Here is an 18,811-nt window from a genome sequence, read left to right as displayed (position 1 = left end):
GATATTTGCTACATGAGTGAGGGTCATGGAGGGAAAGAGGGACAAAGGAATGAGAATGGTGATGAAGGAATGGTGACAGATACAGAATAAGCTGATAATGTGGGAAGAACATGAAAGTGTAGAAAGACCAGGAAAATTGGTCGATTCAATGGATCGGCATATGGCAACTCCACAACAGAATGGCTTGACTGTAATTATACATGGAGGCCAGAGGAGCAAAAAATAAGGTGGCCTCTGTAGGTCCCTTCAATTAACCCAAGGGGCAAAGAGCAAATTCCTTTCATTTTTATCACTTTACTTATTCACTGAGTTGTTCTAGACACTAAATCGGTCCAGAGTCTAGTTGAACCAAATGTGCTTTGCATGGTAGACTTGTCTGTTTTTCGAAGGAGCATTCAAAAAACATTATTATCCCGTAGAGATAATAACACACGTGGGCCTCAACATTTGGGGAAGCTACAGATGGAATTTGGAAATACTGCTGAGAAAAAAAACAAAAGCAACCAATTTTTTGCTGAGATAAAATTTTGGTAAGGAGAAGTTCACCTGTTTTAGCTTTTCTTTCCACATCTCACCATCAGAATTCTGAAAAGTGAGTTCCTGTTGTGGCTCAGTGGTAACAAATCCAACTAGTATCCATGAGGATGTGGGTTCTATCCTTGGCCTTGCTCAGTGGGTTAAGGATCCAGCATTGCTGTGAGCTGTGGTGTAGGTTGCAGACACGGCTCAGATCTAGTGTTGCTATAGCTGTGGTATAGGCCAGCAGCTGCAGCTTGATTCAACCCCTACCCTGGGAAATTCCGCCAGTGTGGCCCTAAAATGACAACATATATATTCTGAAAAGTTTTTTAAAACACTTTTTCAGCATAAGACAGTAATCATTTCAGTGACTTGAGCACCGTTTGCAGACTGTGGTTTGGTTTATGGAATTCATGGTCCACGGGCTCATCAGGCAGAGGCACTGCCCCTCATTGATCAGTTTTCCAGACACTATTTTACCTCTTACTTCTAACCACCCCCTAGATTCAACTTTATGTATTAAATGTAATCAGAAGGAAATTCCCTACAAGATTTTTTATGGCACTTGGTAAACTGATTCTAAAATTCATATAAAAGAGCAAACATGTAACCGTCAGGCCAATTTTAAAGAAGGAATAAAGATGGCAGGGGAGCTTACACTCCCAAAGACCCAAATATAGATCTGTAGTACTTAAAACAAGGTGGTATTTGTTCAGGAATAGACAACAGAGCAAAAGAACAAAATAGAGAGTCCAGAAACACACCAACACAGATATATGGGTATTTAGTATGCCATAAAATTGCTGTTTCAAATCTATGGGAAATGATGATGGGACTTTGATGACCATTTTAATTTATGAATTTTCTAGCTATATATTTGTTTTAGTAGTTGCTCTAGAGATTGCAATACACGTTTTTAACTTACCACAACTTAAATGACGTGAATATTCAATTACTTCGTGTAAAATGTAGGAACCTTGCACAAGTATGCTTTCAGTTACCCTCATCCCTGGTGCCATTTGTCATGGTATATATATGAAATGTACATGTTATAAACCCCAAAATACAAAATAGTGTTGTGTTTTCCTTAGTTATATATCTTTTGGAAGAAATTAAGAGAAAAAATACTTAATACATATGTATAGTCGTGTCCTGTGTATCCTTTTATATTTGTACATATTTACCATTTCTGGGGCTCATCATTCCTTCCTATCCACCTGGGTTGCCATCTGGCTCCATATTCCTTTTCCTTTCAATCTGAAGAACTTCCTTTAAAGGGCATCTCTTGTACAGGGTGCAGGTGATGGGTTGTCTCAGATTTTGATGACCTGAAAATGTCATCAATCTACCTTCTTTCTTGATGAATTGTTTTGCTGGTTGAATTTTTTCTTTCCTCGCTTGAAAAGTGTCATTCTAAAATCTTCTGGCCTTTATTTCTGTTCATGAGAGGTCAGTCTCTGGTTGTATTTTTCTTCCTTGTACATACTGTGCCATTTTCCCCTGACTACTTGCAAGATTTCTATGGTTTTCAGCAGTTTGACTGTGATGTGTGCCTAGGAGAGAGTTTTGTTTATCCCATTTGGGGTTCAGTGAATTTCAGGGATCCCTTTCAGTCGCAGTTTTCTAGTGTTACTCCTATTCCAGCTTATGTTTGCTTTGGGAAACTTCCCAATGCCTTTAAAAAGTTGTTCTTCATGTTTGGTCCAGATTGTGGGGGGTGGTTACACAAAAATTCTACAATCATTACACTGTAAGTTCTCTCTTACTGATCAGTTGGGGGAAAGAATGGTAGCCACCTACTTTACATGTCACAAAAATAAATCCGTATGACCTGGGTCTCAGCAAAACAACTGTATTTTCTCATCTATTCCTACGCTGATTAGCCAGCAATAACACTTTGAGAGGGCTCTGAGGGGTAAGAGTTAGAATGGCATGTACAAAAATGTACTTGAATGTCAAATATTATTTTCTTCTTTGAAGTATTTTTTGAGGGTTTTGAAACCATGGGTTAAACGCATTTCATTTGCCGTCACTAACCAAGGTGGTTTTAAGACTCACATGTCAGCCAAGCAGCACTTAGCCTAAATAAGATGTTTGCCTGAGTTGCTTTCTAGGAACTTGGACTCAGCTGTGCCTGGTTAGGGCTAAGCTAGTTAGGACCACTGATCCTCCAACTGGGCATGTGCGAGTGTCTGTTGCTGGTGACCTTTTGAACCTGCAGAGGCCTGTAGCTTAGTTACACCTGCGCAGAGCAAAGATTACCAAGGATTTTATAGCACCTTTTCCAATCACCTTTCCCCACCCCGCCATGCTGCCCATACTGCCCACGCCTCCCACTGCCCTGCTGGTTATACCATAGATACCCTGGGCCGCTGGGCTGCCAGGAAGCTCATTTGAGATCTGTTCTCCCTTCTTCTGGCTTGGCTGCCTCGTGAATAAACCTTCTCTTTGCTGCAAACCTCAGTGGCTCAGCATTAGACTTGCTGTGCGTTTGGCAAGACAAACCTGGTTCTGTAACAGATTTGGTGGACAGACTAGGTGGTAAGCCCAGGCGAAACTTTCGCCCATGGTTTGATGGCCTCTCGCAGGCACTGAGAACTGTGGACGAGCCAGAGTAGCTGCTTGGTCCTTTTGTTCCAGGAGCTGTCCTGGACATCCCCGGGAGGTGCCCCTGATCTTCTCTCTGGACTTGGTTTCATTTTGTAGCAAAGAGATGAAAAAGAGCAGGACCCATAGTCCTTCCCCCGCCTCGTCCATGTTGAATGCTTGCCTTTGCAGAAAACTTTCGTCAAAGAATGAATCTAATCAGAGAAGTGAGAAAAATGCAGAAGCAGAGGGAAAAAAAGTCAAATAAGACCAAATAAAAAAAATTTAGTCATTAAATGAAGTCAAGGCACCTTTAATTCCTCCTCAAGGGCTATAGAAATATTCTGAGTCCTATCCTTTGAGCTCTTTTGTAGATACGGAACCCCTTCACCAGGTGGAAGAAGTTAGCTACATGATGTCAAGATTGTAGCCAGCACTTAAGCTGCCACAATTGCAAGAACTGGCCTCAAAGAAATGGGAACAAACGGACCCTGGAACTAAGCATCAGCTGTACTCAAGACAACCAAGATGATGCTGATCAGACCACTGATGAAATGCATGGCCCATTTCAAGATGACCATCAGGAGTTCCCACTGTGGCATAGCAGATACGAATCCAACTAGTATTCATGAGGATGTGGATTCTATACCTGGCCTCACTCAGTGGCTTAAGGATCCAGCACTGCCTTGAGCTGTGGTAGAGGGCTCAGACGTGGCTCGGATCCCTTGTGGTACAGGCCGGCAGCTGCAGCTGCAGCACTGATTCTCTAGTCTGAAAAATTCCATATGCAGCAGGTGCATCCCTAAAGACAAAAAAAAAAAAAAAAAGACTCTCAGAGCTGACCATGCTATTTCTGCATTTAACCCCTCCCTCCACCTATACCCTCTCTAAAACTCTAAAATGTGATTGCCCACTGATTGTCAGTGGGGGGGGGAGGCGAGTAGCCTCTGGACCTGAGTCTACCCACCCCCAGTTGCTGGCTTCAGGAATAAAGCGAGCCTTCCTTTCCATCAACCTTGCCTCTCAGGTATTGGCTTTTTAGTGGCAAATAGTTTGACCCCACTAGGCAGTTAACAGGTTTTTAGACGTTTGGGGCTTTTAGGTTTAGAAAATGTCTTTGGGGTAAATTCATTAAAGAAAACATACCTGAGTGGCTGATGGGTTGGAGGCCCATCTGGTGGGATTTGGCAGATAATCTAAAAGGTTACAGCTGCTGAAATGCTGTGTATTTAGGTTAAAGGCCCAGAGCTCCAGTTTTTGTAGTGGTTTGGTCTTATTTGTCCATGTCCACTCTGTGTCTGATTATGTTATTGTCTTATTAATTATCTTAATTGTTAATTGGCTATTGGAGATTGAGCTGCTTGGTGATGGTAGTAAGGACTCTTATTTTTCATTGCTGTGATACCTGGAAGCAAAACCCCCTCAAAATATGGGCAATGTTAATTCAATTCTCTCGCGGTCCTCTAGGCTGCATTCCACAAAATTAGCAGACTTGCAGTTATGAATCCATGGAAAAGAAGATGGCTATTTTTTTTAACCCTGCCTCGCCACAATATCCTCTAGACTCGAGGAAAATGGCCTGAAAATGAATCCTTAAATTATAATACAACTTTGGAAGTAGACTTACATTGTAAATGGGAAGAAAAATGGGATGAAATACTTTATGTACAGTCTCTTATGTCGTTGTATCAGAATAAATCTATGTGGGAAAAAAGGAAGCCCAACCTGTTTTGCTCGATTCTAATGAAAAGGGGGAGATCTTGCTATTAGCGGAAGCGCTCCTCCACCCTTACATGTGATGCGGCTGCTCGTCCACTGTCAGCACCTGAACCGCAGCCTCAGGCTTCCCACCCACCCGACTCCTGCCAGTCTCTGAAGATGGGGATGATCATTCCTCATACCTGCCAGGGGCTACACAAATGCAGGTAGGCAAGTCCCCGTGGTGGGTGTGAATGCTGAGACCGGGCAGGTGATAGATCTGGGTCCATTCCCCCACTTCCACTTTAGATTTACCTAATTGGAAGAATAATATGACAACTTAAGGAAGGACCAAGAAGAATGGAAGATCTTTTCTGTTTTCACAACTCTACTTGGGCAGATGTTCAAAATTTATTAAATATGGAGTTCCCATTGTGGCTCAGTGGTTAACGAACCCACCTAGTAACCATGAGGTTGTGGGTTCGATCCCTGGCCTTGCTCAATGGGTTAAGGATCCGGCGTTGCTGTGAGCTGTGGTGTAGATCGCAGATGTGGTTCGGATCCAACGTGGCTATGGCACAGGCCAGCAGTTGTAGCTCCAATTAGATCCCTAGCCTGGGAACCTCCATATGCCGCGGGTGTGGCCCTAAAAACAAACAAACAAAAAAAGACAAAAACCCAACCAAATAAAAAACACAAAATTTATTAAATACTCTCTTCACTTCAGAAGAAGGTAGAAAGGCATTGGATGAAACCTTGGGAGGAGGCAGATCTACTTCACACAGAAACCCCCGGCAACCTGGTAAAGGCCACTGCAAGCGTGGCTATACCAACTGCGGAGCCTACTGGGGATGGGAATGCTGGAGACGGGCCCAAACGTGACCATTAAGATTGCATTCTTTGAGTTCCCATCGTGGTCAGCGGAAATGAATCTGACTAGCAGCCATGAGGACGCCGGTTCAATCCCTGGCCTTGCTCAGTGGGTTAAGGATCCAGCGTTGCCATGAGCTTTGCTGTAGGTCACAGACGTGGCTCGGGTCTGGTGTTGTCTATGGCATACTCCAATTCGACCCTGAGCCTGGGAACCTCCATATGCCATGGGTGCAGCCCTAAAAAGACAAAAGATTGCATTCTTGCAGGATTGCATATAGGGATCCCAAGACAAAGAAGCCTCAATAAAGTACAGGAGATAAAGCAGAATTTCCAGAAAGAGACTTCAAAGCCTGGATGAACCTTCCAAGGATCCTGATGGGAAAGAGAAACCACGCTGCAGAAGCAGCACTGCACTGGTTCCAAACCCGACACTGACTTCTCCCAGTGGGCAAGCGAGCCCCTAGCAGATCTCAAGTGGCTTTTCAGGAAAAAGCCTCGGGAAAGAAATGAAGGTAAATGACTTGTGGCAGAGGTGGCTTTGGGAAAGTAACATTCCTCAAAAAGCAACCTAACTTCTGATATTACCAAAATAAACTCTTTTCTTTTGTTATGCCTTCTTTGTTTTTAACTTTCCAGGCTTAGAAGGACAATTCAGTAATTTAGGATTTCTCAAATGTTGGCACAAGTAGGTAATTTCTTGAGCTTTTGGATTTGTCATGCCAAACCTTTGTATGTGGATCATGCTGACCCTTGAGTGTGCTTGTCCTTAATTTTCAACCATCCGTAACCTCACTACTTTCAGATGTTACATATCAAATTAGGCTAATCAACAGAATTTGGTGGTTTTTTTCTTCGACTAAGCCAAAATTTTGGGTCTTCTCATGTCCTCAGATTTAAAAAAAAAAAAAAAAGAGTTCCCATCATGGCTTAGCAGAAACAATCTATCATCCATTAGGACGTAGTTTCGATCCCTGGCCTCGCTCAGTGGATCCTGTGTTGCAGTGGCTGTGGTGTAGGCCGGTAGCTACAGCTCCGATTCAACCCCTAACCTGGCCACCTTCATATGCCGCCGGTGCTGCCCTAAAAAGACAAAAAAAAAAAAAAAAAAAACCTTTTTTTAATTTAAAACAAAACAAAACAAAAAACTCTGGCATCGACCCTGTCAAGGTTGTATTTGGTGAAGATATTGCAGGAAACCACACTTATTTTTTCCAGCCTGTGTCCCTTCCATATTATCTAAGTGTTTCAGTCAAACTTAAAATGACCAAGGCACTCCAAGAGATTAAAAAAATAAGACACTGATGCATGGCTGGCCAATGTGCCAGGTAAAAATTCCTAAAATAGGGTCTAAACTTGAGCACATCTGGCATTCTCCATGCCCCCACAGGGTATATATTTGTCTATAGCTTTATCACCAATCTTGGGCCTGTAGATGCCTGACAGCTTGGTGGGATTTGGGATTAAAACGTTAGCCTGAAATTGGAACAAGAGAATATTCTCACGTGAGTGCTAAATAGTTTTGATTCCTCTACCCTGTTAGGCCTGTGCCCTGCATCAGCAGGAAGTGGGCAGAGTGGTCCTCACCCCCCTCCTTGTGGAGAGAGGAAAGATGGAACTGAGACAGGACCACCGACCTTCCAACCGGACACGCACGAGTGTCTATTGCTTGGTGACTTTCTGAACGTGCAGAGGCCTGTACCTTAGTGACACCAGCGCAGAGACAATTACCTGAGGATTCCGGCACCTTTTCCCAGCCACCATCTCCCCAACCCGGCTCCCCCCTCCCCTTGCTGCTTTCTTCGTTTTCCCATAAATACCCCAATCCCTTGCCTTGAAGAGGTGGATTGGAGATTTGCTCTCCCATCTCCTACTTGGCTGCCTTGCAAGCTCGTTGCTGCAAACCTCGGTGTCTTGGCATCTCGGCTTGCTGTTTATTGGGCACAAGGAAATTGGCTTTGGTAAATTGTTTGCGTCCAGGTTTGGGGGAGTGGGGAGAGGGGGAGCTTTTATTGCTGGTGGTTAGATTGTCTTTGTTTCGTGACTATGCACATGTCAGATAAAGATGATTGTGTGAGATGTAAATTGATCACAAGTCACGCTAGTGAAAGCGCTTGAAGAGAGAAGACAGTATTTGGGGCTCATACATGTCCTGTGAGGCGTATCCATGGGAAAGTTACTGGCAATTCTTTACATTCTAAGAACTGTGCCACTTGGGATAAGGGCCATGAAGAGAGAAGGAGAAAGAGCTGTGGTGTAGGCCAGTGGCTACAGCTCCGATTCGACCCCTAGCCTGGGAACCTCCATATGCCTCAGGTGCGGCCCTAAAAAGACAAAAGCCAAAAAGAAAAAAAAGAGACATAATGCGATTCTGGAAGCTATAAAAGGAGGGAATGCTGACTCAGGAGATGGACTTTTACTTATTTCTCACCCTGCAGAAGCTGGGACAACCACACTGGTTAGGTATAGATTCGACATTAGACATCATGTCAGTGGGTGAACATAAGGCTTTACAGCATTACTGGGGAAAAGAACTTAGTTTGAATAAAACTAAACTAGGACTTTTTTGTTTTGTTCTTTTCCTTCATGGAAGGAAAAGGGAGTGGAATATATGAAGAAAATTGTCGATTCTCCATGTCCCAAAGCAAGACACTTACAGTTTGCAGCAGCTTACAACCTGGGAAGAGCTTATTATGAAGGAAAAGGCGTTAAACGATCAGATGAGGAAGCTGAAAGGTAATCTGACCTGAGAATGAGATTTTGTTTTAATCAAAGGCTGAAACAGGAGTTCCGTTGTGGCTCAGGGATAATGAACCTGACTAGTATCCATGAGGTGGGTTCGATTCCTGGCCTTGCTCAGTGGGTTAGGAATCTGGCGTTGCCGTGAGCTGTGGTGTAGGTCGCAGATGAGGCTTGGATCCCGCATTGCTGTGGCTGTGGTATAGGCCGGCAGCTATAGCTCTGATTTGACCCCTAGCCTGGGAACCTCCATATGCTGTGGGTGTGGCCCTAAAAAGAAAAGCTGAAATGAAGAATAACTGCCTTGCCCTCTTTTTTAGATTGTGGCTTTTTGCTGCCGATAATGGAAATCCAAAAGCTAGTGTGAAGGCTCAAAGTATCCTAGGATTGTATTATTCAACAAAGGAACCCAAAGAGTTAGAGAAGGTAACAGCGATCTATTTGTTTAAATCCCAGCATCCTGTGTAGATGACATTTGTTTCACCATTCTGTGAATGGAGGGTGGTGAGAGGGGGCGGTCAGACGCATCTGGTTTTTTACACCGTTTGGTATCAAAGCCTGAAACTACTGTGGGGGAAAAAGGTATCTAGTCTTAAATAGCTCTTATTTCTTTCAAGTGTAAAGAAAGCTTACATTCTAGGCTCTCCAAGCTCATATCACCCTTTTCTCAACTATGAATGCTGCCTTCTGCGCTTTTGCAAAAAAAAGGAGCTCACAGACGTGAGCATTTTGTAGGCTATAAAAGCACACCTACCAAATATGCTACCGTACTAGATAAAGAAGAAGGGAGAAGCTGTACAGTCTCTTTGACCATCAACGATGGCAGCCCTCTCCAAGGAATCCCACAGAGGGAAGGGAAGGAGGAGGCGTTAAGGGCAGACTGGTAAGAGGCACCTAACCCCAAGACCCTTGTCAAGTCACTGAGCAGCTACCTGGAAATCAGTTCTAACTCACTGCACTGTCGCTGAGTGCTAACCAAATGTGCTCAGGCCACGCGCAGGTTTCTCTCCTGGGTTGTCTCCCATCCAATGAAGCTGCAAGGGGATCTAACGTGGTAGCGTTCGCAGCATCAGCCGCTCCCCTCTCCTTGCTGGGCCTCATTGCAAAGCCTTGCAGACGCTTGGTTCCCATTTTCCATGTTCTTGATCCCTACTGTGGAAAATCTGAACCCTGGGATCCATCAGCTGAACTCTCAGCGGTGCCCCTGCGAGGCACTATGGGCAGACAACAGGCTGGCTCCCCCACTGCACCCCACCCCACATCCCCTCAGGCTGTGAAACCGGTGCTGGTCTGACAGATGTTCAAGGGGCTAGAACCATGTCCTGGAGGTGAGCTGATAGTACCAGCTTATACATTCCCTTAGAATTCCAGCTTGTACTACGGACTTGTGTTTTTCCTCAGGCATTTTATTGGCACTCAGAAGCTTGTGGCAATGGAAACCTGGAGTCCCAGGGTGCGCTTGGGCTCATGTACTTTTACGGACAAGGCATCCGTCAGGACACGGAGGCTGCCCTGCATTGCTTGAGGGAAGCAGCGGAGCGTGGAAATGTCTATGCTCAAGGGAACCTCGTGGAGTATTACTACAAGATGAAGTTCTTCACAAAGTGTGTTGCATTTTCCAAAAGGTGAATAAGCTGGATAAAAGTATTTATGAAAACTTCCTATAGATATTCTGTGCCAGGTCTATTCAAAAGAATTTGCTGTGGTATTGGAATGATGGCTGTCACCACTTGAAAAGTGGCCAGTGCTACTGAGGACTGAACTCCTAAGTGTCACTGGGATTTAAACAGCCACACATGGCTAGTGGCTACCATTGGATAGTCCATCTCTGCTGCTAGTCTGCAGGAGTTCAGTGCTATTTGCTCTATATACCAGCTGCATGACCTTAAACAAGTTTAATTTGGGGGACAGCAGTTGTTTTGTAATCCTGCAGAAAAATTATCTTTAAAAAGTAGTGTATAGAAAGTGTTTAACATAGCTTGGCACATCAGATATATTAAACTTTTTCTTCCTACACCCTCAGCCAAAGGTTCTATAACTGCACAACTGCAATATAGTTTGAGGACTGTAAAATGATATGGTGAAGAGAGACTCCCAGACTAACATAAAGTACATGGAAATTTTCCTCTGAGTCCATGAACTCACCTCCATTTATCCACAAGGTACAAATGCAACATACAAGGAGAAACAGAACTGGATGTCCTCTAGAAGGGCTGCAAGGCTATGCTGTTTTGTCTCCCTCCCAAGAATGCCCCTCTGACAGAGCCCACTGGAGGATGAAGGAATTTTACCCTCTCCTCCCCAACATCTTGGTCTCCAGATAGCAGCTATCTTGCAGGTGTGGTTTCCATTGTCCCAAATCTTGACTGCTCCTCTGGTTACAAGCAAGACATCAAATAGTTCTTTAAAAATTTTTGGGGAGTTCCCGTTGTAGCGCAGTGGTTAACGAATCCGACTAGAAACCATGAGGTTGAGGGTTCGACCCCTGGCCTTGCTCAGTGGGTTAAGGATCTGGCGTTGCTATGAGCTGTGGTGTAGGTCGAAGACGTGGCTCGGATCCCGCGTTGCTGTGGCTCTGGCGTAGGCCGGTGGCAACAGCTCCGATTAGACCCGTGGCCTGGGAACCTCCATATGCCACGGGAGCGGCCCAAGAAATAGCAAAAAGACTAAAGAAAAAAAAAAAAAAAAAAAAAACTTTGGAACTTTCCGTTGTTGTCCATGATCCCATTTTCCATTTTACAGTTGACATGGAGCTCACTCATTTTCACAGAATTCTCCATATCTGTGTCTGGTTTATAAAGAATGCCTTTTTATTGCTCATTAACATATAGAAGTACAAGTTTCTTAATGTGTTTTCTAGTCCTGTGTGACAAACGTTCAAATTCAAGGTTGATGTTTAAATAGCCAAAGAAATAGAAAAGTGCTTTTTTTCGCCACTGTTTAAATCTGCAAGGTGCTAAGAGTGCTTGTACTAATTTAAACTTAATGTTTTCTAGTGATCATTAAGCCTGAGGAATGTAACCCCAAGGAGGCTGAAAAGTAATGACTGCTGTTCATTCCTCTTCCCCTGGTATTAACTGAAGGTTATATTTACTCTTCACCACACAGCAAACTTAAGTTCTCAAACTGGGAGAAAGAAGAGGGAAATCACTTGGGGCACGAGGATGATTTCTGGGCATGTTTATAAAAATGTGAACTGTAACCAATACCATTTTTAATTTCATAACTGGGTAACAGGATTGCTGACTACGATGAGGTTCACGACATCCCCATGATAGCCCAGCTCACGGACTGTCTGCCAGAATTCATCAGCAAAGGCATGGCCATGGCATCTTTCTACCATGCCCGGTGTCTGCAGCTTGGCCTGGGCATCACCAAAGATGAAGCAACAGCTAAACACTACTATTCTAAAGTAAGCCTGACAATAAATATAAATGGACTCAATAGGAACGTCTAGGCTTTTGGTTGGAGACTTGGACATCTTTATAAATTAATATTTTTTCATATTTATTGTGCAGATAACCTCTGTCTACCAAGAGGTTGTCAGACGTGCAGCCTATGTACAGAAAATTCTGTCATTTTTTAGCATAATGAAGCTCAGATGGTAAAATTTCTACTTTGATGCAAATTATTCTATTTCACTATCTTCAGCCAAAGGCCCAGCACCAAGACCCTTCTGTCTTCATTCCAGTATAGTAGAGTACATATCCTTAAGGTTTTGGTATTTTGTTTTGTTTTGGGGCCAGGAAGTTCCCAGGCTAGGGATCTACTCAGAGCTACAGCTGCTAGCCTACACCACAGCCACAGCAATGTGGGATTTGAGCCTCATCTGTGACTAACACAGCAGCTTGTGGTAATGCCGAATACTTAACCCCCTGAGGGAGGCCTGGGATCGAACCCATACTAGTTGGGTTCATTACCACTGAGCCACAACGAGAATTCCCTCCTTAAAGTTTTTTTTTTGGTTTTTTTTTTGTCTTTTGTCTTTTCATTGTTGTTGTTGTTACTATTTCTTGGGCCACTCCCGCGGCATATGGAGGTTCCCAGGCCAGGGGTTGAATCGGAGCTGTAGCCACCAGCCTAGGCCAGAGCCACAGCAATGCGGGATCCGAGCCGCATCTGCAACATACACCACAGCTCACGGCAACGCCAGATCCTTAACCCACTGAGCAAGGCCAGGGACCGAACCCACAACCTCATGGTTCCTAGTCGGATTCGTTAACCACTGCGCCACGACGGGAACTCCCCCTCCTTAAAGTTTTTTAATACGTGGGTGGATATTCATGAGTTTGGGGTAATCGGTTAAAATAAGCCTTTTCATGTTTTAAGCCTGTGATCAATTTATTTATACCCCAAATGTATTTCACATATAAAACCAGCTGTTAAAAGTACAGGGGGAGTGTGAAAGGGAATCATTAGGAATAGTAACTGCAAGTTCTTTAAAAAAATAAAATAAAAAGGTTGTACACCTTAGGTCCATGACTTGCATGAAGTCCAAATTAAAATCACATCATAAAAATCTGTGTGGTGCACAAACTGCTCAGCTGGAGCAGGGGAACAAGGCAAGGAACAATTTTCAAAGTCCCCTGCCTGAATCAGATTGCATTACAGTAGTAGTTCTCAAGTTTATTTGCATATAAAAACCACATGGGGAATCTCTTAAGAATTTCAAAGTCTGGGCCTTATTTCAGAACAATTAAATCACCATCTCCCAGAGTGAGACACAAGCAGATTTTAGCTCCAATGTGTAGACAATTTTGGAACCTTATTTTGTTGGAAGTTAACATTTTCAGAGTATTAAACCCACACCCACACAAATATAGAAGCACAGAACAAAAATACAGCTGACCTTCGAGGTATTTACATTACACCATTCTAATAGTCTTTTAAAAATCTCAATTTCTCTGTTTTATACCAATTTCCAAAGAAAGTTCATTCTAGATTTTATGCTACCTTCGTATCCTTTCCAAACAGACATAAGCAGAGAATTCTGGGTAAAAAAAAATCCTGAAATGTGGTATATGTTCATGCTAAATAAAATAGCATCATAAACAGGACTGCAATCTTAGAACTATTTTCCTTGTGATAGGAGATACACAGCCCTATTTGTCAATTTCAGCCACTGGATTTTATGGAAGATACTTCCTCTAAGTTTTTTCCAGTTTAAGAGTAAACCAGGTCCAGGGGATTAAGATGACAGAATGGAAGGACTGGAGCTCAACGTCCCTCCTAAAAACAACAAAATTTACAACCAAATACTGAGCAATCTTCAACCAAATGGGCTGGAAACTTTCAAAAAGATATCCTACTCCAGAAGACAAGGAGGAGGCCACATCAAGAGGTAGGAGGGGTGATTACATGACTTAAGCAACCCCATACCTCCCGGGGAGGGGAGGGGGAAGCCCCACAGACTGGAAAGTAACTGTTTCACAGAGACTCACCTACAGAAGTGAGAGTTGTGAGCCCCACATCAAACTCTCACGTGTGGCGATCTGGCACTGGAAGAAAGAGCCCCCAGAACACCTGGCATTGAAGGCCAGGGTTTGTGCGCAAGAGCTCCACGGGACTGGGGGAAATGGAGACCCCATTCTTAAAAGGCACACACAGACTTTCACATGCACTGGGTCCCAGGGCAAAGCAAAGTCTCCATAGGAATCTGAGTCAGACCTGACTGCAGTTCTTGGAGGAACTCCTGGGAAAACGGGTGAATGTGCTTGTGTGGGGAAGGACATTGGAAGCAAAGCTCTAGGGAATATTCAGCAGTGCCTTTCTCTGGAGGTGGCCATTTTGGGAAAATCTGGCCCCACCCGTCAGTCAGTGGTAAGAAGCCCCAGGGCAAACAACAACCCTGGTGGGATCACAGCCCCGCCCCTCAGTAAACAGGCTACCTAAAGACCCCTCAAGCACACAGTGCCTCTAATCTCATCCAGAGACAAAGCCTCACCTACCAGAGGGATAGAATCAGCTCCACCTATCAGTGGGCAGGCATCAGTTCCTTCCATCAGAAAGCCTACAGCAAGCCCCTGTACCAACTTTCAGCCACAAGGGGTACAGATACCAGAATTAAGAGAGGCTACAACTCTATTATCTGTAAAAAGGTCACCATACCAAAAACCTATAAAAAATGAAAAGCTAGAGAACTATAACTCAGATGAGGGAGAAAGAAAAAAAACCCACAAAACAGCTAAGTGACAGGAGATTCTTAGCCTCCAGGAAAAAGACTTTAGACAGCTGATGCTGAAGATGATGCAAGACACTGGAAATAAACTGGAGCAAAGATGGATAACTTACAGGAAACACTGAGCAAAGAGATACAAGATATAAACTTAAGTAAGAAGAATGCAAAATACAATAACAAATAAAAAAATTCACTAGAAGCAGCCAACAGGAATACAGGAGGCAGAAGTACGAATAAGCGAGGTGAAGGACAGATTAGTGGAAATTACGAATGCGGAACAGAAAAGAGAAAAAAGATTGAAAAGAAATGAAGAGAGTCTCAGAGAACTCTGGGACAACATAAAATGCACCAACATCCATCTTATAGGGGTTCCAAAAGGAGAAGAGAGAGAGAAGGGGACAGAAAAAATATTTGAAGAGATAACTAGCCGAAAATGTCCCTAACATGGGAAAGGAACCACTCGCTCCAATCCAGGAAGCACAACGAGTACCATATAAAATAAACCAAAGGAGGAATACCCCAAGACACATTAAACTGACCAAAATTAAAGACAAAGAGAAAATACTGAAAGCAGCTAGGGAAAAGAAACAACATACAAGGGAACCCTGATAAGTTCTTGGCAGATGTTTCAGCAGAAACTCTGCAGGCCAGAAGGGAGTGGCATGATATACCTTACGTGATGAAAGGAAAAAACCTTCAACCAAGATTACTTGACCCAGCAAGGCTCTCATTCAGATTTGAAGGAGAAATCAAAAGCTTCACAGATAAGCAAAAGCTAAGAGAATTCAGCAACACTAAACCAGCTTTACAACAAATACTAAAGGAACTTCTCTAGGCAGAAAAGAAAAGGCTGCAACCAGAAACAAAAATACCACAAATACAAGGCTCACCAGTGAAGGATACAAAATCATCCACGCACAATTATGCCACCAAAATCAGAAATCGTGAGGAGGGTACACATGCAGGACATTGTAGATGCACTTGCAATTAAGAGACCAACAACTTAAAACAATCTCATATATATATAAACGCTTATGTCAAAACTTCAGAATAATGGCAAACCAAAAATCTACAATTAAAACACAAACAAACAAGAAAAATCAACTCAAATACAACACTAAAGATAGTCATCAAACCAGAAGAGGAGAGAACAAGAAAAGAAGGGAAGAAAAAAGGACAACACAAACAAATCCAAAGCAATTAATAAAATGGAAATAAGAACATACATATCATTACCTTAAATGTTAATGGACTAAACGCCCCAACCAAAAGACACAGACTGGCTGAATGGATACAAAAACAAGACCCATATGTATGCTGTCTTCAAGAGACCCACTTCACTTCTAGGGACACATACAAATCGAAAGTGAGAGGATGGAAGAAAATATTCCATGCAAACAGGAATCAAAAGAAACCTGGAATAGCAATACTCATGTCAGACAAAATAGACTTTAAAATGAAGAATATTTTAAGGGACAAGGAAGGTCACTACATAATGATCAAAAGATCACTCCAAGAAGAAGATATAACAATTTTAAATATCTACGCACCCAACATAGGTTCACCACAATCTATAAGGCAACTGCTAACAACCTTAAAAGGACAAATCAACAATAACACAATCACAGTAGGGGACATTAACACCCCACTTACAGCAATGGACAGATCATCCAGACAGAAAATCAATAAGGAAACACAGGCCCTGAATGAAGCATTAGACCAGATGGACTTCATAGATATTATAGGGCATACCAACCAAAAGCAACAGAATACACATTCTTCTCAAATGCACATGGAACATTCTCTAAGATTGATCACATCCTGGGCTACAAATCCAGCCTCAGTAACTTTTAAGAAAATTGAAATCATATCAAGCATCTTTTCCGACCACAATGCTATACAACTGGAAATCAACAGGAAAAATCTACAAAAAACACAAACACATGGAGACTAAACAACATGCTCCTAAACAACCAATGGGTCACTGAAGAAATCAAAGAGGAAATTTAAAAATACCTAGAAGCAAATGACAACAAAGATACGACACTCCAAAACCTATGGGATGCAGCAAAAGCCATTCTAAGAGGAAAGTTTATAGCAATACAAGTCCACCTCAAGAAACAAGAAAAAGCTCAAATAAACTAGCTAACTTTACATCTAAAGCAGCTCAAGAGAGAACAGACAAGACCTAAAGTTAGTAGAAGAAATCATATGTTTAACATCACTCATTATTGAGAAACACAAATCAAAACCATTGTGAGATACCACCTTATACCAGCCAGAATGGCCATCATCAAAAAGTCTACAAACAATAAAGTACTGGAGAGGATGTGGAGAAAAAGGAACCCTATTACACTGTGGGTGGAATTGTAAATTGGTGCAACCACTGTGGAAAACAGTATGGAGATTCCTCAGAAAACTAAACATAGAACTACCATTTGACCCAGGAATCCCACTCCTGGGCATCTACCCAGAGAAAACCATGACTCGGAAAGACACATGTACTCCAGTGTGCATTGCAGCACTATTTGCAATAGCCAAGACATGGAAACAACCTAAATGTCCATCAACCAAGGAGTGGATCAAGAAGAGGTGGTGCATATACACAATGGAATATTACTCAGCCATTAAAAGGAATGAAACACCAGCATTTTTAGCAACACGGATGGACATAGAAATTATCATGCTAAGTTTATCATGCTAAGTGAAGTCAGTCAGACAATGAGACTCCAACATCAAATGCTTTCACTGACATGTGGAATCTGAAAAAAGGACAGACTGAACTTCTTTGCAGAACAGAAGCTGACTCACAGACTTTGAAAAACTGATGGTTTCCAGAGGAGACAGTTTGGGGGGTGGGGGGATGTGCTTGGGTTGTGGGATGGAAATCCTGTGAAACTGGATTGTGATGATCATTGTACAACTATAAATGTAATAAATTCATTGAGTAATAAAAAAAAGTAAAACAGTGCAGTGTCTGGAATCATGTCAGGTGAGGCACAATAAGAGATGCTGAGTGTTTCACTCAGAGGAAAAGGACATGAAGGGCTCCTGATGGTGGCCTTCTCCAGATGAACGGGAGGAGACCTACAGCACCTGGCAGCGTGTGATGGGGAAGGTAAGGCCACAGATGAAGAGGTCCTGGGCCTAAAGTCGGGAGACACAGGCCTGGTCTTAGGTCTGCCACTGTCAGGCTGCACAAGTGCCCTCTCCTCTGCCCCTCTGTCCTCAGGAAACCATCAATGTATGTCCTCCTAGGACGGTCAACAATTCTAAAGTGTGCGTTAGGGTGGGGGGAATAGTAGACTTTAGCTTAAAACAAAGGATCTTCTTTAAAAACCTGTTTAGGAAATAAACAAAAGTTCTACCTATAAAGGGGTGACTTCTTGCCACTAGAAGCAACCATGCAAGTATCTAGTGACCAACTGTCAAGAGTACCAATTTCTGCATGGAGCGAGGTTTGGATGAGGAAAGTTGTTTCAAATTCTTGATGTTCTATGTTATGCACCTTATCACTAGGAATAAAGAAACCATGTATTTTTAAATATAATTTTATACATGTTGCTATTTTTTTTATGGCTGCACCCACAGCATATGGAAGTTCCCCAAGCAGGGACTTTGGCAATAGCTTTGGCAATGCTGGATCCTTTAACCCACCACCAGGGGTCCAACCTGAGCCACCTCAGAGACCTAAGCTGCTGCAATTGGATTCCTAACCCACTGTGCCACAGGGGAAACTCCCCCTATATATGCTGCTATTTACATGATGAGTTTCAGGCAAATGTTAATGCTTTCTATTTTACTTGTTTTAATAATTCATAACAGGTGTTCCCATTGTGGCTCAGTGGGATAAGGACCTGACATTGTCTCCATGAGGATGCAGGTTTGATCCCTGGCCTTGCTCAGTGGGTTAAGGATCTGGCATTGTCACAAGCTGTGGCACAGGTTGCATGCAGATGTAGCTTGTATCTAGTGTTGTGGTGACTGTGGCGTTGGCCTCAGCTGTGGCTCCAATTTAACTCCTGGCCACAGGTGTGACCATAAAAAGGGAAAAAAAAGAATTAGTAAGAGAAGACTATCACTGTAAATCCATTTTTTGGCACTGAATTTTCTCTCTCAAATGATAATAGCATGGTTATTTTTAGTATGATCTATTATGCATAGGCTAACTTGAACTTCCATTATTTAGAAATCAGAATAGAAATGTAACTAAGAAATTCC

The 18,811-nt window shown here is 42.9% G+C and overlaps 1 protein-coding gene across 10 annotated transcripts in view; it reads left to right on the top strand.

The window, feature by feature from the left end:
• The window catches only part of LRP2BP (LRP2 binding protein), a 62,256-nt gene that overhangs the window by 31,735 nt on the left and 11,710 nt on the right, over positions 1 to 18,811 (top strand). For 9 of the 10 annotated variants that reach the window (XM_021074539.1, XM_021074536.1, XM_021074535.1 and 6 more), the window contains 4 exon segments: positions 8,267 to 8,409; positions 8,733 to 8,838; positions 9,814 to 10,037; positions 11,650 to 11,824. In XM_021074539.1, the coding sequence (XP_020930198.1) occupies positions 8,267 to 8,409; positions 8,733 to 8,838; positions 9,814 to 10,037; positions 11,650 to 11,824 (648 nt within the window). 10 annotated transcript variants of the gene reach the window in all.

Source organism: Sus scrofa, chromosome 15 (assembly GCF_000003025.6).
Source record: "Sus scrofa isolate TJ Tabasco breed Duroc chromosome 15, Sscrofa11.1, whole genome shotgun sequence".
NCBI lineage: Eukaryota > Metazoa > Chordata > Mammalia > Artiodactyla > Suidae > Sus > Sus scrofa.
This window is presented reverse-complemented; position numbering and strand designations above follow the sequence as displayed.